A 24,565-nucleotide genomic window follows, 5' to 3' on the forward strand; every position below is an offset into this window, starting at 1 on the left:
GAAGATTGGAGCCTAAATGGGTGATTTGCAGCACAATCCAAGGCATGTTTATTTGGGAAAAAGTCAGATTATGTTCCGTGGGGCTCACTCCCAGGAAAGTATGAACAACAACAACCATTTTTATGTATCTGACGGGTTTGCAGCCTTGATATGTTGTTCTTATAATGAAGCCAAGGAGTAAAAAAAATGAATGTCGAGACTAGTAAACAATCGTTTACCACTCACCAACGTCAAGAAAGGTCAAACATTTTATTCCATGTTTTGTTTCTGTGGCTGCATAGGCTAGAATGGTTTAAATTGTATTCCATGGCATTCTGAACTTATTACAAGGACATAAAACATATTTATATAGCTGACTTAATCTCTCCATAATAAAAAAAAGTGATCAACACAGAGACTCTGGTAATCAGCTGATGACCTTCTGCACATTAATTGCAAGAACATAACAATAATTGTGTATTTTGAGGCCATTAAGTGCCTACAAGAAATGACTGGACTCATATGAAACTAATATCATGCACAATGAAGTGCAGCTAGGCACATGTGTGTGCATATATGTGATGATGAAAAAGACTAGAGTTTAAGCTCAGCCAAAAGGAAACTGGGGAACTGCTGAACATTTGAGAACCACTTACCGTTCATTCACCCTATATAATAAAGTCCCTGTGTCTCTGCGTCCAGTCCCTGTGTCCGCGTTACTGCGCATGTTCCCCATGGACACAGGGATTGGATGCAGAGACTTGGAGCACAGAGACTGGCCCCTCCTCCGCCTCCTCCCGCTGTCCCGAATGGCCACGGCCTCGTCCACCTCCCTTCTCCTGAGAAGGAAGAGGCCTCTGCCACCGCCTCCCACAGCGCGCCTCAGGTAAGCGCGCCACCCATCACTCTCCCGCCTTGCCACCCCGCGCCACTCCGCCGCAGCAGGGAGGTGGAGGAGGCGGTGGAGGAGGAGGCTGTCGCCACTCGGGACAGCGGGAGGAGGCGGAGGAGGGGCGTTTACAACCCTCCTACATGAATTGCCAAAATAGCTGGGCCAAAGGGTGAAGGACATCTCCAATATATACACAAGCCATGGCTCCTCCAGCAAGTCTGATACAGGCTGCAGGCAGGGGACAAATCCATTCTGCCTATCAATATCTTGCATTGACATGGAGTCTAGGCACTAGAGTCTAGGCAAATATTGGGGTCCCTTCCACCTCTTTGATTCTATCATCAGTGCAGCATCAATGTGTATGATGCTTAATAGCAGGGCTGGGGGACTAGTGTCCCTCCAGATGTTGCTGGGCTGCAACACCTATAATTCCAGATCATTGGTCATGCTGGGTGGGGCTGATGGAAGTTGAAATCCAACAACCTTTGGATGGCCTCAGTTTCTCTACTCCTGCTTTTTACTGAGTAACAAAAGCAAAAGAAAGGGATTCTCGCTTGGGGAGGGAGCCATGGGTTGGAGGGGCTGGGCCCTCCCCCCTGCATTTGGCCACCATGCCCTTGGTCTAAAACCTCTTTCCCTAACATGCTAATATTTGGGGTTGTTGCTTTTAACAACGTGAGAGCATGCAAAAGTTGTATTCTAGAGAGGTACAGTTTACTCCCTTATGAGCCAAGCACACCCGGAGTTTCCCCTTCATTCTGCTTCCTGCGGCGATACAACCTAAGAGAAGGCAACAGAGGAGGGGTGCCCCTTTTGTTGAACACCAAATGAAGTTAATTATTTTGGCAAGAAATGTTTTGGATGGAAGGAAGGGGAATGAGGTATGAGAAGGGCATGCCAGGAACGAAAGGACTGCTGTAGTCAAGCTTTTGTTCTCAAAGTCCTCTTCATTTAAACCACTCTGGCAGGGGAGGCAGAATGGCACAGAAAGAGTTGAGAACTGTGTTGATTAAAACCTATTGGCACCTGCAAATTGATGTTAGCTGGCATCATTTAAAATACTGGCATTCTGAAGTTTATTTTGAAAATGAATCACGACTTTTGCTAAAGAACAAAAGGACAATGGGATAACACAGTTTGATGCCACTACTTTGGAGGTGTGTGTTAACCAAACAGCAGCCCATTCCCTACAGAAGTGAATCTCAATAGCAAGTTTACCACATGCTGCAAAGCAATATGTTTATTGCCATTTATTACTCTTCAAGGACCAATTTATTCATTTTTACTGGCATTAAAACAGGGCTTTATGTTTTACAAGGAAACCACTCTGCTGTTTGAGGCCATCTTAACAGCTGAGTTGGCTCCAGCAGTTTCTACCCTGAATCCAGACACTGTAGCAAATATTTTCTAGCATCTTGCATGATGGAGGAAATGACCTTTAGTTGCTGTTTCTTTATACTAACTTGACTGACATTCATTTTAAGGGAGATGTACACTTGATTCATGATTTTTTTCTAAGGGTCCTGATTCAGCAGTCATGCTATAGTGCATGCCCTGCTACCTAACAGGTACACCAGTGCTTTTTTCCTGGGGGATGCAGGGGTACGCATACCCCTAAACATTTTGTAAATCTAAGTTTGGCCTCATTGAGGGGCAGTATTTCAATATGAGTAGGAAAATGAGAGTACCCCTAAACAATTTTTTAGGGGGAAAAAGCACTGCATGACACTGTCATTCATATTCAGCAATCACCTGGGTGAGTAGAGAGGGAATTGGAAGAAAATCCAGTCCCTTACCCATCTCCAGAGGAGAACTTAGCTATATATAAAACTGAGCACGCCAAGCAGTTTCTTATGTGATCACAGGTGGCGTCATGGCATTGTTTTCACAAATGTTTCAAAAGACTCTGAAAAACACAGGAAGCTATTTTACACTAGGTCACATTCTTTGTCCATCTAACCCAGTACTGTCTACTCTGACTGGCAGTGGCTCTTCAACAGAGGCTTTACTCATAACTTCCTACCTCTTTTTAGCTGGAGCTGTCAGGGACTGAAATTGGGACCTTTCCATGAAAAACATGCACACACCCTCTCTCTCTTTCTCAGGCTACAGTATTTCCTGCAACAGTGCCATTTACTGTCTAATTTATGCAGTACCAAGAGAATATGTAGTTAGGGGAACATGTGGTTACCAATTGTTCATTTGCTTCTATCTGAGCAGTTAGGCAAAATGGTAATTAAAAAAGAAGTACCGGTAGTTCTGTGATGGATCAGACCAAAGTCCATCTAGTCTACTATTATGTCTCTGACGGTACTACAGAGAATAAGTTGTTCCATTCTCTGGTTTTCCTACTTTCCCATAGTCTCTTCAGGATGTTACACTTTCACTAGGTATACAGCACCCATCACATTTGGGTATTGTATGGGCCCAAACAAGGGCATGAGAGTATTAACGAGGAAAGGTCCAGGAAACCTTCAATGTCTGCTCACCACTCATCCAGGTTTTCTGCTAGTGATGACTTCCTCTGCTGATCAGGAATGTAGCTGGTATGTGACCAGTGTGGAATTGCTGTAGTTCACATGTTTCAAGGTATGATGTGGGCTCCTGTATTATAACATGCTTGTACAGTAAACCCAAAGTATGAGAAAATCCTTAAAGCTGGTAAGCCTTGCAAAAATATCCTAACTTCTTCAGCCAAGGTCAACAGGCCTTTCTTCTTTTTCTTCCTCACTCTCATGAAGGAGCAAAAGAGAAAGGTGTTGAAAGACGGTAATAAAAATATCCCTACATTCCAGATTTTTTGCACTGGTTTCAGGTTGAATCTTTGCCTGGAAACCAAGGATAAGGCAATGCTACATCTCTTTTGCCTTATGCCCGGAAGTCCAGCAAACAGCTAAGTCAAAGCTTGTCAATGATTAAAGACTAGGGTTGCAGGAATTAATTGATTAAGCAGTGTGATTACAGTTTAATGGCTTGTTCACATATTCAGAGTGAAGCGCTGATTAATTGGAGCAGGCCATCTGGATTCTAAACACAAGCACTCCTGGATCCTGCTCAGTTTTTCCACTACTTTTCTCCCTTGTCTGCAATTGCCTCCCATCAGTTCCTGCCACCTGAAGAATCTGACAGACTGGGAGTATATTTCCTGTATAGGTTTGGTGCTCCACCTGAAAACTGAGCCACCCCACTTCAATTCCTGCCCCTGCCACAGGGCCATGGTTCTCAGGACGAATGTTATGACACATTCAAAGGAGTGGAGGAAGGCCAAAGTGTAGGGGAAGAAAGAAGTAGGGTGAAGAACTTCTGATGGATATGGGGAAGCACTTGTGGGGACAGAGGATTTGCATTTTTATTTTTAAACAGTCAGGGGCAGTAGCATGGCCAGAGCTGCCTTCTTTTAAACCATTTTTGTTTTCCCTTTCTACTTTCCCAGGGAGGCAGTCATCCTTCTCTAACTTCTTCTTTGGTGATTGCTTGTAGCCGAGTAAGATTGTCTTCCATGAACACAGCCTTAACAGTGAGTCCATAAGTGATTGTGGAGGCCAATTCTGGATCCACATATCCTTCCACAGTGGGGACATAGGTTTCCAGGTGGGAGTTGATCACGGTGAGGGTTTGTCAAACGTTCCCTCCTCTCAGCACATTTCTCCCTTTCATTCCGAGTCTTCAAAGTCCATGGCACCTTTTGGTAAAGGATGCTCTCCAATTGGAGCGCTCGTGGGTGACTGTTTCCCAATTGTCGGTGTTTATCCTACATTTTTAAAGATTTGCCTTGAGAGAGTCTTTAAACCTCTTTTGTTGACCACCAGCATTATGCTTTCCATTTTAAAATTTGGAATAGAGTAGTTGCTTTGGAAGACGATAATGAGGCATCCACACAACATGACTAGTCCAACGAAGTTGATGTTGAAGAATCATTGCTTTGAAACTGATGATCTTTGCTTTTTCCAGTACACTGGCATTAGTTCGCCTGTCTTCCCAAGTGATGTGTAATTTTTTTTTGAGATACTGTTGATGGAATTTTTCAAGGAGCTGGTGATGGTGTTTATAAGTGATCCATGCTTCACAAGTATACAATAAGGTTGGTAATACAATAGCTTTGTAAACAAGCATTTTGGTTTCCCTGTGCATGCCCTCGAACACTTTGCACTTCAATTGGGAAAGCTGCACTTGCAGAGCTCAGGCAATGCTGGATTTTGGCATCAATGTCAGCCCTTATGGAAAGATAACTGCCCAGGTAGGAGAAGTGATCAGCACTTTCCAATGTTACACCATTGAGTTGGATTTGTGGCACTGCAGAGGGGCTGTTTTGTGCTTGTTGGTGCAGCACTTTGGTTTTTGGGTGTTGGGTGATAGGCCAAGCTTTTCGTAAGCTTCTGTGAAGATATTTAGGATGGTATGGAGATAATCCTCTGAGTATGCACACACTACATTGTCAGCAGCATACTGAAGCTCTATGACAGAAGTTACAGTGATTTTACTCTTTGCTTTCAGCCCACTCAGATTAGAGAGCTTTCCATCTGTTTGATATCTGATTTCTACTCTGGTGGGGAGTTTCCCCTCAACAAAGTGTAGGATCATGGCAATGAAAATAATAAATAGAGTTGGGGCGATAACACAACCCTGTTTAACACCTGATCCCACTGTTTGAGAGCCATTGTTACCAGTGGTCATTTCACCCACACAATGCATCTGAGGAAGGGCAAACTGTCAAATGGCACCTCCATTTTTTTATTTGTAAAATGGGGCACCAAACCCCCTACATAATACTATATTAACAGCAGTATTACACAATAGATAAATCACACATACACAGACCCCAGGTTCAGTATTACTATAAATTATATTGCAGCACTCATGAGGAACAACGTTTAGCTGCATTACTTGGGGGCAAGAGGGTGGGGAAGAATGGTAGGAGCTGTTATCTTGGTGTTAATTACTGCTAATCAAATTCTGGTGCATCAGACCTTGGCTGGTGTAACAGGATTCTTGGAAGAAGGCAGCAGACAGAATTTAGCTGATCCTATCTCACTTTACAGTTCTGAACTCAAGCCAGCTGGATGATTGTGACCGTATTCATCATCATGTCTCTTCAGGGGTTGATGGTAACATCACATTTTTATAATCAAAGCTGGGCTGATTGACGGTATACTCTACAATACAGGCAGTTTCAAAAGGGGGTTTAGACATTAGTCCCCCTGAACATTAAAGTGAACTCCACCAATGTTGTCCTCTGAAACAACTGGCAGTACTTCATTAGCTTAGCGAACTCAATCGCATATCACAGAAAAGCTCGATCTACATTTGAAGTCCCAAAACAGATGTCATCCCACTGTTTTCTGAACACCACAGATCCATCTGAGACACAACATGGTAACATCTGCTTCCCCGCTGTGTACAGAGCTGAAGAAAAACACTTTACTCTTCTGACCTAAATTTCAGTTATTTTAAACACAGCCGCTCATGATAGATGTCAGCTTTCTGCTCTCTGTTTTAGGTATGTTATTCCTTGTCCAGTGAACCCAGAAGCATTGTCTTCTCGTTCAGTCAGCAGACTTAAAGAAAGAGAGATTGTGCTCGTGTCATTCTCTAAAACAAACTGCTGCGCGCACACTAAACCATGCCCGTAAGCCTACAATGGGAGCTGGCAGCTTTAATGAGAGGAGAAGGGGCTGTGTGGGGAAAGAAAACCTCCAGGTGCTCAAGCTGTTACAGGTGAATAGAAGCCCTTGCTTCCCTGAGGCAGCTCTCTGTCAGGTTTAATCTCCCCAAGTTCTGGAATGTGCTTTTGATAGACATCTTGCCCCCATGTTTAGTTAAACCAAAAACACTGAGAGGGAAGCTGCTGCTCACTGCATGAGAAAGAACTGCCTCTTTGCCAAGCCTTGATTCCTGTTGAAAGCGGCAGGATCAACATAAATCACTTCCTGTTGTTTGTGTTTTTCTGAAGGTAGATATCCCCTCTTTCTCCACACCACAAAGACAGCAGGACTGCTCAAGGCTTCCTATCGCCTAGCTTCCAAGAGGAATAAAGGGTCTTATTTCCCTTTGTTCTGAGCCTTGTTTACTTCTCCTACATAAGGCCTCAGACTTATCAGTTTGTGGGATGACACACTGTGCTTGTCAAGTTCAAAAAAACCACCCTGCTTCCCAAACAGCCACAACACAAGAAAGCGGGATGAATTTACAGAACCAATTCTGAAGGCACCTTTCAGTCACTGAACCAACCAATGCACACTTTGGTTAACAGGACTTCCATGGGAGTTTCAAGCAATGAGCCACTTTTCACTTAACACTTTTCTGACATAAAGCTCTCTGGAGTGCACCCGACCCCGCACCTCTTGTGAAGTACTGTACAAGTGTGCATTTTGACACAAATACACTGTGCAGAATAAACATTCCACAAGTCACCATGCACAGGTAAGACCAATTTAAGGGGTTGGTTGTGCTACTTTAGAGCTTCGGTTATGTAAGGCTAATGGGGGGCTGACATGGGCTATGCACAATGTTCTTGGCTTGGCAAAACTTCCTACAAAGGGTATGAGGATATTCCAGAGAGGAAGTTGCTGCATTTGCTCTGTTCCCAACTGTGCTTTGCAGCTCATGGTCAGGATGATAGGAAGCTCTTGCCTACATGCGTCGTAACAGCTCCAGTTGCTGTTGTGCCAATGAAGCAGCTGCACTGTAAAACAAAGCAGAACCTGCCTCATCTATAGCAGGACCAGAAAGTCTACTGCCAGTTAATTTTCTAGTTGGGACAAGTATGCGAACTTCAGCTTTTACTTCTTACTCAATGGCCCTGTTGCCCTCTAGAAACTACAGTGAACATGCACCTGTTAAAGCAGGAATGGGGAATGGAAACTGGCCGGTAGATTGGATCCTTATCTCTATGCACACCAGTGAAGGAAGTTTGACAGGTGGGAGGCCTCGCCCGCCAGTCAATCACTTGATGTTGTGATGACATCAGGTGACCCAGATATTTTGGACCTGAACTCCCACCAGTCCCACCCAAGGACTGTGTAAGGTTGGGTAAGGCTAGTCTAGACTGTATATTTATTACTAAAACTTATAACACACCTGGGACGTGGGTGGCGCTGTGGGTTAAACCACAGAGCCTAGGGCTTGCTGATCAGAAGGTCGGCGGTTCGAATCCCTGCGACGGGGTGAGCTCCTGTTGCTCGGTCCCAGCTCCTGCCAACCTAGCAGTTCGAAAGCACGTCAAAGTGCAAAGTAGATCAATAGGTACCGCTGCAGCTGCTCTGGTTCGCCAGAAGCGGCTTTGTCATACTGGCCACATGACCTGGAAGCTGTATGCCAGCTCCCTTGGCCAATCACGCGAGATGAGCGCCGCAACCGAGTCGGTCACGACTGGACCTAATGGTCAGGGGTCCCTTTACCTTTACAACACACCCATCAAATACATTATCAGGTTGACGTACAAAAAAGCATACCCTACCCTTCAAATACATTATCAGGTTGGATACTACAAAATATAATGAATACATTAAAATGAGCTAAAAACAGCAGTTCTATAGCTGCTCTGTTTTATTTGAATTATTAAGTTTAAACTTCGGGGAAAATTTAGTCAAATAATGTAATTATTTAACAACCCTTTGTTCTGGCCCTCCAATTCTCTTCTGCATGTATACTGTACTGTCTTCCTACCACTGGGGTGTAGACCCTCTGCCTCCAAGATCCCATGCCTAAGATCAACTTTCTCATTGGCTTCTTCTTTCTTTGACTTAATCTCTCCATTCCTTAGATCCCTGTTGCAGCTTACAGCGTTTGTCCCACTTATTCCTTGGATGAGCTCTGGAATAAAGGTAGTTAACCTGTGGTTCTCCCATCAGCCCCAACCAGCATGACCGACATCTGGAGGGTCACAGATTCTGCCTCACTTCCATATTTCCAGCTTCCTTCTCCCACAACACACGGTTCTGGCTGGCCTTAAGACTTCTTCTGAATCCTTCTTGCTTTGCCTCCCCATCCCCTCTATAAACATTAGCAGAGCTGTTCCACTAGCAGCTGCAATGTGCACACCATCTTGCCCAAACCGTGTCAAAGGATTTGTGTTCACAAGCACAAAAAGCAACATAGATGTTGTACCTATGATATGAAAGGGCAGTGACTTTGGACAATACATGAAAGTAGAGTGCGTGGCACAATGTGATTTTCCTGCTCATGTGTTCATTTAAAAGCAAAGAGTACTGAGTGTGTAGCTGGTGGCCAGTTTTAGCAAGTTCTATGAAGCTTGGCCCAAACCAGCCTAATCTGATCCAACAGATAACATTTCATGCACTTATCTTCTGCTTTAAATATAAAAAAAATGTGAAAATATATAACCATTCTCCTATCTGCCAGTCCACTGAAATGTCAGCTGAACAGTCATTTATTTTTGTACTGATCCTTTCATTCCTAAATCCTTCATGCCTACACTACTGGAATTACACTGCATCCCTCCATAAAAGGGCTACAGCAAAGCGTGTCCAAAATGGTATGCTAATGTAAATGAATTCCTTTTACAAAGCAGCATTTGTTTGGACTTGAAATCTGATGCAAGAGCAGCGGAAAACACTGTTAATTTATTAATAGTCAGATGGTTAGTCTTCAGTTCGTGACAACTTCCCGCATAATCTCCCTTTGAATGTCTGGAAGTAGTGATTCAGTTTTAAGAGAATATGGAACTGTCCACATAAAATGCCACAGTCATGATTTCAGATGTTCTCCCCTCCCCTTGTTTATTAATACATTCATTCGGAACTTTAAAGCTAATAAGGCTTTTAGATGACACCAAATGACTTTGCAGACAGTGTGCTAAAAATACATAACCACATTTATTCGCAAGGAAATAGCTTACAAATAAACTAAACTGTTGGTCTATAAACTATCCGGGCTTTTAAACGAAAACAGGATTATTGTTTTTTAAACTGCATGCTAACATTTCCTTTAAAGGACCAAATAATTTTGAAAATGAAAATGTCCTGACTCTCGGATAAAGGTCATCTGACATATGGTCTTTGTAACTAAACTGCACCCAAGTATTTGAGAAGAGAGAAACAGTACATTATTACAACCGGAGAGAAATGGGGAGGAGGGAGGAGATACTGAAGCTCAACAACTGAGCTTTGATTAATGTCATAACGGCAGCCTTGTTATGTTCAGCGTGGATCCCCTTCTTGTCACTTCCTGTTGACAAACTCCTTTTGCATTCATTGCTTTTAACCAACTACGCTACCATAGCATGTACGACAGCTCCTTGGTGTACAAGTCTTAGGGCTATTGCTGGAATAACCACAGTGCAATCCTAAACATTGGCTGGAAGCAACAGTGCAGTGAATCAACTGCAGCACCTGACCCTGTTAGCTGTATGTCAGCCAAGGCAGAAGGGTGGGGGCACAGCCTGTGTGTAATTTTTTGCTATCCTAACTCAATGGTACAGTACAGTTCATCAGCTCCCTCCCAACCTGCCCGCCCCCCCCCTTGCTGAAAAAAGGATCAACTTAGGATCCCACAGAGGCCAACAGTGCCTAGTGTTATGCCCTAGCCTCATAGAGCACGGAGTTAAGATTTTAGCCTTAGTCCTGTGGGTTACATTCATCCCTGTTTAGGGAGGTTTTTAATATCTGGAGGACTATTGTATTTTAATATTTTGTTGGAAGCCACCCAAAGTGGCTGGGGAAACCCAGTCAGATGGGCGGGGGTATAAATAATAAATTTATTATTATTATTATTATTATTATTATTATTATTATTATTATTATTATTATCATCAAGTGCCTGAAGGATTAACAGCAATGAGAATGAACTATCTGTTGACATCAGTGCATAGCTTTCTGTGTTGATCTCAATTTTTTTTTTTTACACTTCTTTGCATATGTCATATTGTTAACTTGCTCCCTTAACATTTTGGAGCAAAACCAAACTATTACAAAGTTTTATTGATGGACACGTTGCAAATATTAAGCTGTTTCAAAAACATCTTATACACAGGTGCCCAGACAAAGGTCCATATAAGGCAACCCACAGCTAGGGTTACAATTCTGTACACACTTTTAAGGAAGCACAGTTACTTCCAAGTAACAACAGGCAAGATTAAGAATTCTGTGGCTACTGAATTGCAGATGGCACAGCTGAAGTAGGAAAGTCTGGCTAACAACCAGCAGAGGGCACACCCTATCACTTTTTGATAAGTTATAGAAACACACACACACACAGAGAGAGAGAGAGAGAGAGAGAGAGAGAGAGAGAGAGAGAGAGAGAGAGAGAGAGAGAGAGAGAGAGAGAAAGGTGATGCTTTGCCACTTTTGGGGGGTCCAGAATACTTATGATGACTCTGTAGGGGAAACTGAGTTCAGCTGCCTGTCCACCCCATCCCAACCTGTCACACTTTTCCAATAGTCAAGGCTGCCAGTCTGCTCAGCTGCTGAAGATTCCAGGATCTGGGAGGGAATATCTACCGTCCTGGGCAGAAATACCATCACCACAACAGCTGGGATCCCCTCCCTACAGCACCTCCTCCTAGGAAGCCTCCTTATACTGACTCAGGCCATTGGTCCCTCTAGCTTATTTCTGAACCTAGACTTTCAGCATGCAAAGTAGATGCTCTACCACAGAGCTACAGTTTCTTTTATTCTTTCACCTCTTTAATGAACAGACATTTAGCAGATGACTGCCTGAAAAAGCATTGTTCTTTGAATGACTTTTTGATGTGGTTATTCGTAGTTTAAAAGCACACACCCAGTTTTTTATATTTACAGTGGCATTCCACCCCCCCCCCCAAAACTTGGCTCCTTTTATCCTCCAAACTATTTGATTTCCTTAGATTGAGAGCCCCTTGGGGACAAAACTATTAACATTTAGAAAAACTGCTGTAAGCTGCTCCGAGCCAATGGGAGAGAGCAGGATGTAAATCAATCAAACGGAGTACTAAAAGCATTGGGAATTCCCAGTATCACTATTGCAGATAAGTTAAATATTTCAGATTGCTGGTAGAAGGTATGATTGAGACAGAACTGTGGCCAGGCAAAGAAGAAAATCAATCTAATTGGATAGCTGGAGGGTACTGAACTCTCAGTGAGGCTCTGCTCTGACCATACATACCACTTGAGCAACATTTAGACCAACCACAATGAGAAATGGCTAGTTCAAAAAGAGGTATATCTGTAGGATTCTATCCAACCTACAATCCCACTGGCAGCCCTGCGTACTCCTGGAGATGACTGCTTGGGAGCTAAAAAAGGGTAGAGGTAAAGGACCCCTGGACGGTTAAGTCCAGTCAAAGGCGACTATGAGGCTGCGGTGCTCATATCTCTTTCAGGCCGAGGGAGCCGGTGTTTGTCCACAGACAGCTTTCCGGGTCATGTGGCCAGCATGACTAAATCGCTTCTGGCGCAACAGAACACCGTGACGGAAGCCAGAGCGCATGGAAACGCTGTTTACCTTCTCGCCGCAGCAGTACCTATTTATCTACTTGCACTAGCATGCTTTCGAACTGCTAGGTTGGCAGGAGCTGGGACAGAGCAATGGGAGCGCACTCCTTCATGGGGATTCGAACTGCCAACCTTTGGACTGGCAAGTCCAAGAAGCTCAGTGTCCCTGCTTGGGAGGTACCAGATCTATGAAAGGCCCTTAACCCTTGACTTCTTTTTTATTTATTCCCCAAGAAGCCCCAAAACTGATGCTGGCTCCTACCATATATATTTATGCTGGTGGCAATGAACCCTTTGAAACATTTTGTGGGATTGTGTCTCTAATGCTATCAATGATACCATGATCCACGCAGCAAGAAAGGGGTGGAAATGGCTTCTTGTGCCAATATGGCACCTTCTATATCGGAATCACTAAACATGATCCAGTAAATTGTTTTTAAAGATGCTGCTGTGGGATTGCAAGCAAGAACCAGCTGAGCATTTTGTCCAACTACCCTCACATAAGGCTTGTTTATACAAGCAACTGTTCTGGGATGACAATGGCCTGATCCAATTTCGCTTTCCGATTTGTTTACAGTATATGTTTAAGAGGTGAATCAAAGGCCACATATGTGTGTGTCTATTGAGAATGAATAAATACCGTAAGTCCTTCTAAGATGAGAGGCTCTTAATTCACCATTTTTAATCACACCAATGTAAATGTAACCTCAACAACAAGATAAAACACAGTTGTAGCTACATCAGAGCAAGCCACTCTGTCTGTCTCCCATGTATATAAATAGAATGGTAGCTATTTTTTCCAATTAAGAAGATACTTGCAAATAATTTCTTTTGACACTGATTTTACTAAAGCCACATTCATATGAGCGCACAGCAACTCTTTTTCTTGCTAGTTTTCTTCCTTTGTTCATTTACCAGAACAGGAGTATCAGTGAAAGAGACAAACTATTTATATTTTTAAAGAAAGCAAATTCATGTCACGCTGTATTTTCTCATTGTGTGCCCTGTCAATTGATTTGGCAAAGTCAAATGTTGTTAAATAATATCACAATTTGGTGTTAAATTGCTTTAGGTTCTTAACTATTGCTTTAAAATTTAACCAAGAACTGATGGTTCAGACAGATTGCTCCCCCTTTGCTCCTCCTCTGAAGTAAGTAGGATAAACAGTCAGGCACTGGCGGACAAAGAGGGCAATCCCAGTGGGGTGCCATTGCGGCTGCCCCCCCCGGCACACCACATCCCTGGGACGTGCGCCAGCCCTGCCCTCGCCTGCTCTCTGCCCCCCCCCCCCAGTGGCGGAGCATGAAGCTCCGCCACTGCAGTCAGGAAGCCTTGGTTCTGCTTTATGTCCAAAGGATTGTGGTTTGTTGCTGCCCAACAAACTAACCTGAAGCCATGGTTTGTTGGTTTGCTGACCATGGCTTACTAGGAAGCAATAAATTGCAGGCCCTGGTTTAGATGTGATGCAAAACCAGGGCTTCTTTGTGGGGTTGATTTAGAACATGGCGTGGCACACCCGCTGGTCCTCTAGGATTAGGAAGTGTAATACTGGCAAGCCAGTACAGTGACAGGTCAGGAGGTGAAGGCATGGGTCAGTTGTACTGAGTGAGGCTTGGTGGATCTGGAAAGATTGGGATAGATCTGGCTGAAGCAGGCTTGACAGGAGAAAACCAGGATGGGTCACACTTGGGTTAGGGAGAAACAATGAAAGCAGGTAAAGGCATGGAAAAGTACTGAGAGTCACAAGATTGAGAGGAGGGGGATGTTTAAAGAGCAAGGCATGTGACAGGTACATGATGTGTGGGATGTGCAGTTCACCACTTCCTTCATGGCGGAAAGTTTGGGGTGTTGGCAGGAAGTGACATGTACCTGTACATTACTATGCATGAGGTTATACTCTGTAATTGGTTGGAAGCTGCCTTTCAAGTTAATCATTAGCTGTCAAAGTTGCTGTCAATAAATACAGGCTCCCGAGCTCCGCCCGGGGTTGGCCTTTGGGGAACTCAGCCTTGCCTCCATCTCGTTATTGGATTACCAATTGCTACACTTCTTGGTTTGTTTATGCCCGTCACTCCAGGAGAGGTATGCATGGGCAGTGTCAAACCAGTCTGGCTTTTTGTTATGCATGAACACAGCCCAGATGACATGTTTGAATGTAGTGTTTAACATTAGATATTGGGAAATTCCACACGTTATACGCATGCTTGTCTGGACACCCCAGATTTCTGTTCCACAATTTACCTAACAGTATCATCTTTTTCCTATCTGAAATATTTGGCAAACTGAGAAAGCAGAAGTAGAACTTTAAACAAGTTAGTCCTAGAAAAATCAGACCATGAGTAACTTCAAAATAATCTTACTTAAATCAAATACCAAACACTAATTGCGGCACTACTTAAGGAAACTGAAAAAGATGTGATGGGAGAAGGGAACATCTTTACAAGCCTAAAGCATCCACTGAGGTTATGGCTGCCACAGAGAAGCAGTGATTTATACGATATAGTTTGATAATGTGCTTGTTTAACTGAACACATACTTCGCTTCAGGACCAAGATAAAATGAGTCCTAGAGAAATAAAAATAATATTCCTAAACTGCTGGAAAAAACACAGATAAGGAAAACATGCAACTCCAGCCAGTAGTTTTAAGATAGAAGCAAGTATTTCATTTGGGGGGGAGAGTTAATTATCTAACAATGTACAACCCTATCAGGCGATCTCTGCTGGCTTGTAGTGTATTATATAGTGAATTCTGCTTTTAATTTCATTAAAGACAAGAGACAGGCTCTGTTTGCGGGCTGTACATTATAAATACATGAAAAAGTCAGTTCAAGCAACTATATTGAATTAACTAGTGATTTCAGTGTCTGAAGCCCATTTTTCAACAAAAGATACACTTTCCAGTACTCTTTTGACATACCTGTGAAATAACAACAACAAATCAGCAGATAATGGAAAACCATGGTTTGAGCCTGTACAATCCCCAAACCAGGCTTGCAAAGCTCCTGCCTCCCCCTGTGTGGACGAGAGGAGTTTGTCTGGATTCAATTTTACTTTTTAAAAAATCTCAGTTTAACATTATTTTCAAAGCAGTACTCCTGGTTTTAAACAAATTCTGATCATTTCATAATAAGCCGATTTCAAAACCATTAAACAAGCCAGAGTCTGAATCAGCACTAAGTGGGTTTTCCTTGAAAGTTAAACTAAACTCTGGCAAAGTCCTCTGCCCAGCTGCAGGCAGGAGGAAAGGGGAAACAGGAGCAAGCAAGGGGTATAAAACCACAAGCGACGGCAGCTTGTTTTCCAAACTGGCCCAGCCTGTAAACGTTTTGCATTACTTACCATCAAAGTTCTTGTACTGGGCTGTTAAGATTACTTGCACCGAGCGTGTGGCCTCCTTCAACATGCCTTCAAATTCATGCCGACTCTTGTTGGCAAAGTTCTCCTCCATCTCACTGGTGCAGCAAGTGTAGCCTTGGGGGCAAATCCTCAAGTGTTCCCCTGAAAACGAGAAAGACAAATGTAGCTTACTATAGTAGTTCATGTACAAGTCATTTCTAAGTGTGAGTGTGTGTGTGAGAGAGGGAGGAAGGGAGGGCATGGCACAGTTATTTAACCGTGGATGCTTCCAGATAGGGACTTAGCATGGCAAACAGGTCATTGAGTTATTGCAAACGGGTTGCTGGCAACAGGGTTTTTTTCTAAATTTACCATATTTCCCCTGGAAAGGGTAAATCTGGATTAAATGGGGTGGGGAAGAGATACAGGCAGGCATTTTTATGCCAATGACATTGTGCTGGTGCTGCAAAAAATAAAAATAAAAATGGGCTCTTGAAGGGCACCCACCCCACAATAAGCACCTAATCTGGAAACACTCCAGGTCTCAAGGATTGCTAACCCACTCCTTTCAGAGCAATATTAAAGACATTCAGGAACCAGAGTTGTACATCTGCAAACGCATCCCAGTTTCCTCCTCCTCTTCACTTCCTGATAGGGATTCACTCAGTTAAAATAAAGGCACCCCAAACATATCTTGTCTAACCATGCGCTAAAGTAATCCAATTACAAGAGTCAACACACATAATGTAATTTGGCTGTGATAGCCACGATCCTGCGGGTGCTTTTATAGAACGGCTGGAAAAATCGTGCTTCATCTTGTCTGTTTTGAAACCCAGGCAGCCCTGCAAGTGGGGAGGCTGCCATTGGAATCTGCACACGCTCCTCCAAGCGCATACTTCTCACAACCGAGTGCCTTAGGGCTCTTCTTCTTGAAGGTGATGAATCTGGTCTGTAACTCACTGTGTAAACTGCAGAGCTGGAGAAAATATTGCCAGTGATATTTCAGATTGGCTGGATAGATAAGCATTCAATACTTGGCAGCTACAAGGTAATAGCTTACACCTGCCTTGAATCCCTTTTCTCTGATCCACAGCAGGAAGGCTGCAAGACTCATTTATATTGTCCCTTTTGAGAGCAGCAGGCAACCACTGGAGAACCATAAGCTCTTGCTCTGTCCTCCTCTCCCTCCTTCCCTCCCCACAGCACGAAAACACAAAGCAGTAACAGTACATATTGTCCTCAGATTCTAGATCAGGCACCCCCAAACTGCGGCCCTCCAGATGTTTTGGCCTACAACTCCCATGATCCCTAGCTAACAGGACCAGTGGTCAGGGATGATGGGGATTGTAGTCCAAAACATCTGGAGGGACAAAGTTTGGGGGTGCCTGGTCTAGATTCTCCCCTGCAATCAGAGGAAGGAGACGCTTTTTATATACAGTAATTACAATGCACAAAACCCTTCAATGAATACTAGACAATTCTACCTGTCCTAGGTGACACCAGCAATCCAGTAAATTTAGCCACTAAACCATGCCAGGGGTTGGGGGCCTGTGTCCCTCCAAATGTTGTTGGACTCCAATTCTCATCGTACCATACAAGTCGCCATGCTGGCTGGGGCTGAAAGGAGTTCCAGTCTAACAACATATGGAAGGCTACACTGAAACAATATTTTTTTCTTGGGGAGTGGGGAATATGGATGGTAGCTGAAGAATACAGGCAGTGACCATTCACACCCCACCCCATTCCACCCTCTTCCAGGTCCAAAAGGACCTGCACATCAGCTAGTTGCTACTATTAACTGGATTAGCAATCCATCTACAAACCAGTATTTTCAGACAGCCTGAATAACAGCATCAACTCTTTCAAAAAAATAAAATTCAATTCATATTCTACTTATTCAAGGGTATCTGTGACATTTGGTATCGCAGCATTTCAAGAGGAAAGCAAAGTTTTCATATTTTCTCTTTGCAATTCAAATGTATTGCACAATATAAGGAGGAAATTGTCTTCAAAGACATCTTTTAGTTTTTGATCTGACCCCATAATGGTGGTGGTGGTTCCCTGTCATTTCCTAGCTGGCCGACGAAATATTAACTGCGCTCTTGGTTCTGCTTTCTCAGATCATTTGGCTTTATTTTGTCATTCCTCCTTTGCTGAAAAGGCAGTTTAATAAGGAAACTGGGGTGGAGGGTAGGGAGGGGGGGTGTCTTCCTTCACAGCTCAGAAGCATGCAATCGCCCAGACTAGTAGCGGCTTTCACACTGGGATTGTAGCCAGAGTCTCACAATGATTAACAGTCAATGATCCTTGGGGCAGGGCAACTATTTCCATCTCCAAGGCCACAGCTGACTAAGCAAAATAGCTATGCCAATTGCAATGAAATATTTTGAGAACATTAAAATGAAAGGATTAAAGCAAAAGGATCAGAGGAACTGGAGGGGGGGGCAACCCATTTATCCATGGGGTTCTTCTGCCCACATAATGTAACATTTTGTTCATTTGGTGGGCGTGAATTCTGATAGAAAAGAACCGCCTGCATTTCCCTGGAGAGCAAAGAGAAGCCATCAGTAATAAGGCCACATTTTCTTCTCCAGAAGCAGATGATCTGACACATGGCATTCCAAAAGGAGCCCTTAATTCAAGATGAGCTGGAATACAATTTTCTGTGAAAATCTAAGTCGTGTTGTAAAGGTAGCTTATAGGAAAAACTCAGACACGCCCCCCCCAAGCTGCCTTAGTCCATCAAATTTGCCTAGTCCATCAAATTGAACAGGCACTCCTGCAAGGTAGAAAATCTCCCAGAGAGCAAACTGGTCAGCCACCCAAAGCTGTACCCTCTTGTTTCAGCCAACTTCAGTTGGAGAGTCATAGAATCATAGAGTTGGAAGAGACCACAAGGGCCATCCAGTCCAACCCCCTGCCAAGCAGGAAACACCATCAAAGCATTCTTGACATATGCCTGTCAAGCCTCTGCTTAAAGACCTCCAGAGAAGGAGACTCCACCACACCCCTTGGCAGCAAGTTCCACTGTCGAACAGCTCTTACTGTCAGGAAGTTCTTCCTAATGTTTAGGTGGAATCTTCTTTCTTGAAGTTTGAATCCATTGCTCCGTGTCCGCTTCTCTGGAGCAGCAGAAAACAATCTTTCTCCCTCCTCCATATGACATCCTTTCATATATTTGAACATGGCTATCATATCACCCCTTAACCTTCTCTTCTCCAGGCTAAACATACCCAGCTCCCTAAGCCGTTCCTCATAAGGCATTGTTTCCAGGCCTTTGACCATTTTGGTTGCCCTCTTCTGGACACGTTCCAGCTTGTCAGTATCCTTCTTGAACTGTGGTGCCCAGAACTGTGGTGCCTCATAACACTCCGGCTCCCCCTCCCACTCAAATGACAGGCCTTTAGAGAAATTCGGCTCATTAAGCACACAAAGGCTGAAGCAAGACTGTACCAATTGCACCCGAGACTGTACTAGCCACACCTAAAAAGAAGGGAGTAGTTGATGTATCTTGGGAAGGAAGGCTGATTTCAAATTCTAGCATTTTCCACAGCTTTTTTTCAGCTGGAACTCACTAGAACTCAGTTGAGATACCTCTCAGGTGGGCTTCATTGCCATTCCAAGAGAACAAGGGAGGCATTCATGATGAGTTCCAGCACCTCTTTTTCTAGAAAAATAGCACTGGCATTTTCAAAGAGCATCTGAACTGCAGCAGTGGCTGTCCAGTTGCACTACTGCAGTTTCAGATGGGGGTGAGGAACTTGGGGCGCTCCAGATGTTGTTGGACTACAACTCCCATCATCCTCAATGACTGGGCATGCTGGCAGGGGGTTATGGAGGCTTGAGTCAAACAACCTCTTGAGGGTCAAAGGTTAGCCACTCCTAGTTTACATCAGGGTATCAAAGTGCAATGTTCGATTCACAGCAGCTTAGTAGCTCCCCAGTGTTTTTGTGCTGTGCTTTTATGGATCATGTTCTGAGAGGTTGCTATGAATAGGAAACTTAATAGCAACCTAATTGGCTACCAATGGGCAGACCTTTGGAGGAAGTGATTTGATGTACAGGACCTGGGGAGAAATGGGCATGGATCAATGAATGCTTCTGAAAGTCTAGCTGATCATTGCTTGGGCTGCTTATAGCTGGAAAAACCTCCGTACCCAAACCTCTAATGTATGCACCTAAAATCTGCATACATGAAATTGGGGCCAGGGTTGGGTGGGAGAGAGCAGGAATCAGAAGAAAGCTTATTTCAGTTCACAGATCAAGCTTGACATAAAATATTTTGATCTGCCCGACAAGGGTTTCTGGGGCTATCCTGCTCACTTCTTTCATTAGTCTAGAACTGAGAGATCATCCTCCTGCGAGCCCTTAAAGGTAAAGGTAAAGGGACCCCTGACCATTAGGTCCAGTCGTGACCGACTCTGGGGTTGCGCGCTCATCTCACATTATTGGCCGAGGGAGCCGGCGTACAGCTTCCAGGTCATGTGGCCAGCATGACAAAGCTGCTTCTGGCGAACCAGAATCCACTGTAATGGTTCTCCTTAAATACCGGTAAATCCAGTTTCCCAATTAACTTTCGCATGCCAGAGTAAGGACTCTTTTGAGCCTTTTTCCTTCATGCATCTTCAAAGCCAGGCAGTGTTAACGTTGACAGACTTTTTGTATGTGTTCGAGGGAAGATGAGAACATTTAGTAAAAATAAATAAATTTGGTTTTAGGTTTGTTTGATTTTTGCTCCAAACTGGATGCAGCGCTTTACCTTGTTGTCCCAGTTCTATGAAGAACGCATTCAGCATGAGTCCGCTTTTAGGATACTCGCTGTTGCTGTCCTGCATTGCTCTTTGCTTGTTACACATGCCTTGATGACTATGCAAGAAGCAGGATATGCCAGGGCTGAGAGTTCTGTTCCTGTGTCAGTGTCCTCACTTGCCTTTCATAGAAGTTTAATGGGAGTTAAGAGTTAAGAAGGACGCAGGTGGCGCTGTGGGTTAAACCGCAGAGCCTAGGGCTTGCCCATCAGATGGTCGACGGTTTGAATCCCTGCAATGGGGTGAGCTCCCGTTGCTCGGTCCCAGCTCCTGCCAACCTAGCAGTGCGAAAGCACGTCAAAGTGCAAGTAGATAAATAGGTACCGCTCCAGCGGGAAGGTAAACAGCATTTCTGTGCACTGCTCTGGTTTGCCAGAAGCAACTTAGTCATGCTGGCTACATGACCTGGAAGCTGTACACCAGCTCCCCTGGCCAGTAAAGCGAGATGAGCGCCACAACCCCAGAGTCGTCCACGACTGAACCTAATGGTCTGGGGTCCCTTTACCTTTACGCCAGAGTGGTGTAGTGGTTAAGAGTGGTAGACTCGTAATCTAGTGAACCGGGTTCGCGTCTCTGCTCCTCCACATGCAGCTGCTGGGTGACCTTGGGCTAGTCACACTTTTCTGAAGTCTCTCTGCCCCACTCACCTCACAGAGTGTTTGTTGTGGGGGAGGAAGGGAAAGGAGAATGTTAGCCGCTCTGAGACTCCTTTGGGTAGTGATAAAGCAGGATATCAAATCCAAAACTCCAAACTCCTCCTTTTTACAACTGCAGGAGACTTCAGAACAAAGGCAAGCAAAGTACTCCCCAAGTCAAAAACAGACACAAATTTTGGAAACCTCTTCTACACTGTTCATTCATTCCTCTGACTCTTATGCAGCAAGACACATATCTTCAGTCATTAACTAGTTATTTCACTATGTTCCCCAAAAGATTGGCATAGGCCAAAGCCTCTCTATTGGTTTCTGCTCAGTTACAAGCTAGTGCTGAATATTTAAAACTCAAGATTACATTCCTCCCCAAAAAGAAGTTATTTTAAGAAACAGCCATTTCCAATGAAAATGTGCTGAATCTTACGACGGAGCAGGATCTAGCTATTCTGTATGGAAAAGCATCAACATAGGACCAGGCAATTTTACTGGCTTTGGTTGTTTTGCAAAATTAGTGCTGGGATTCTGTGGGATCCTATATATAACTTTGACAAACAACTTGCACAATCATTTTGTGGTTAATCATAGCAGTCTGCACTGCTCCCATCACAAAAATACTTATTGAAATCTGCGTGCCAGAAGTCAAATGAACAAAGAGAAGACCACATATTAAAACATGCTCTCCAAACCATCAAACCGGGTTGGTGTGTGTGTGTGTGCACAAGTTGTAGCATGAACAGGTCTCAGTAAAATCATGTGGGGAGTAATTACAGTGTCTCTGTTCATAATACCATGTAGTTACAGAGTTAGTCAGGGTTTCCACTTAAGGACACATGGTTTTTTCCCCTAGAAAAGTTTATAGCTCAGCTACAAAATTACCCTCCCATGAAACTTGGCAAGAAAGGTTCTGGTGCAAGCAAGATTTTTGATTTTTTATTGGTGACATATCCATTTTGCTTGAAATGCATGCCTTTAAAAAAAATTAAGAATCAATTCATCCTTTGTTGCCCAGCCATTACTGAGTGCTTTCAGGGTTTTAGTTTTTACAGTTCAGAGAGGCAATTTACCTTGCCCAAGAGACATGTGACACTTCTCAAGGCTGAGTGGCCAGGTTGGACATTTTCCGGGGTTCTAAGACAGACAGAGCACCTACCACCTCAAAAGTGCCTCTGTTCTCCCTTTTCAAGGAGTACTCCTTCCATACACAGAGTTACTGGTACAAACCTCCTAACATCTCCCTGGTGACTTCCATCCCAAAATGTGAGAAAAGTTTTATGCTGCTTAGGTTTCATTGTTGATGAAGACAAAAATGCTATCTGGATTCCTTGTAGTTTTCCATGTGATGTACTTTAGGAATACAGGAATCTGTTTTATACCAAATCAGACCATTAGGCCCATCTACTGGTACTTTGTATTGTCTGGAAGCATATCTCCAGGGTTTCAGACAAAAGTCTTTCCCAAGTCTTACATGGAGATGCCAAAGATTGAACTGGCCCCTTTTAATTGCAAAGCATGGGCTCTACTACTAAGCCTCTTCTCTTTGTAGAACAAACCAAATAGTTTGAGGGGGTGGGCGGGGGAGAGAACAAGGTGAAAAGAAATATAGTTCTGATAGTCTGCCCCTAAGGTTTCTGGAAATAAGTAGGGACTATCAAGGAATGATCATAGGAACACTTGTCCATTTGATGGCTTTCCATGGCTTAGATTTCAAGATTAGGCATGAAAGCAGAAAGTATAATATCCTGTGTGTGTGTGTGTGTGTGTGTGTGTGTGTGTGTGTGTGTTTAAAAAAGCTAGCAGACCTGGAAAGCCACTTTCCATCTGACATGCATATTCCTCATGCATACTTTTTACATAGGCCAGAAAGCTTAATTTCACAGTCTACTCCTCCTCTATTACTCTAGAAAGCTCTGGCTTACACCCACATTTAGCAGTGGATCTTGCCAAACCAAAATGAGTGCTTGCAGCATCCAGACATAATTATCCGTAGCTCCCCCCACAGCTGAAACACAGTTTGAAAGTCTGAAGTTTCTATTTGCTAAAACGTCTACAAGCTTGTAAGTAACACCAACTTTTCTGGAGCTTCTGTGTTTGTTGGAACTACTAGATATTGGAGCTTTAGAACATCTGTGACTACATCAACCCTTCAGCCAGTTTGGAAAGCAGATTACAGTATAAATAACTTAAATAAATAAAACAAATACCCTGTGCACACTACATAAGTGGGGAAACAGCTGAGCAAACAGCTGGAGTGTTGGTGGGGAAGGGGTTCAAGATCTTGTTTTCAATATTGGACAGGGTGTAACTCCTAAAGTGCAGAGCTTAAAGGGGTAAACAAACACAGCTCTCATAACAGGTATTATTACAGCTCCTTAATTTTCATTGCATCACTCTTTTCTGTGTTTCTCATCACCAACACGAGTGCTAGTTCCATATATTGGACTCACTGGTACTGCCACCATTTTGATTTCCCTACAATGCGCACACAGTGGGCACTGCATTGTGGGAAAATCTAAATGGCAGCAGCAGCAAGTTTAGCTCTGCACGCCTGGCACTGCGGTGCTGTTGCTACTACCCTTCCAGCAGTGTTAAAAGGAGTGATGAGCTCACTCACTGGGTGTACATGTTGTGGGTACTGCATTGTGGGGTAATTGAAATGGCTGTGTGAGCAAGTCCTACCCACCAGGCACAGTCAGCTAAGACTGGCACTACTGTGGAGAGGGGCCAAATGAGTGCAGTATGCCCAGAGTCCCCTGAAACTTGGTGCTACCCCTGGTCTAGGTCATCATGGTATGTGCAATCTGGTGCTGAATAAGCTCAAGCCCTTGGCACAGTCCATAGTTTTCCAACTACCTAATGGTTTCGTCTTACAATGAATTTCAATTGGATTTAATTACTGCCCTGGAAAACAGTTAAACTTCACACTTCACCTTCAGCATTGCTTTCCATTTTACAAATCAATCCCAGCCCCTCCCACCCTGCCCTCGAGGAGCTCTACATCTGTCTTGATAAGATATTTATAAATAACCAAAAAAGCTGCACTTTGATCAGCAATTGCCTTAAGCAGAAGAGATGCTGAAATTACAGACTTCTAAAGCTGCATTTGACGAGGCAAGCAAACGGGAATTTATCTGATCTCCTTTCAGAGGAGATGCTTTTAAAAAAATCCTGATCCTTTTCAACATGATGGGAAGCATTTGCTTTAATTTAAACTTGATGCTCACCTAAGGAGTGAGCCAGCTCTCGTGCAAGTCAGCGGCAAAACCCCCTGCTGGTTTCAAAAGGTGGTGGATGCAATCTCCTTGTGTTTCTAAGAGTTTTGTAACTTGGTTTTACAGTTTAGCAACTTACACGTGAGACACAAATAGAACAACATCCCTCCAGGCATATTAGAATACAATACAATAGAATACAATTTCAGGCACATTAGAATGCAAAATCTAAGCTCATTTGGGATGACTAATTCTCAA

The 24,565-nt window shown here is 43.7% G+C and overlaps 1 protein-coding gene across 1 annotated transcript in view; it reads right to left on the reverse strand.

Annotated features, from left to right (window-relative positions):
- The window catches only part of GPC1 (glypican 1), a 191,280-nt gene that overhangs the window by 76,310 nt on the left and 90,405 nt on the right, over positions 1-24,565 (reverse strand). The window contains exon 2 of the mRNA XM_035132470.3: positions 15,641-15,799. Within this exon, the coding sequence (XP_034988361.1) occupies positions 15,641-15,799 (159 nt within the window). The remainder of the gene's footprint in view (positions 1-15,640; positions 15,800-24,565) is intronic.

This window comes from Zootoca vivipara, chromosome 5 (assembly GCF_965207765.1).
Source record: "Zootoca vivipara chromosome 5, rZooViv2.hap1.1, whole genome shotgun sequence".
Taxonomy (NCBI): domain Eukaryota; kingdom Metazoa; phylum Chordata; class Lepidosauria; order Squamata; family Lacertidae; genus Zootoca; species Zootoca vivipara.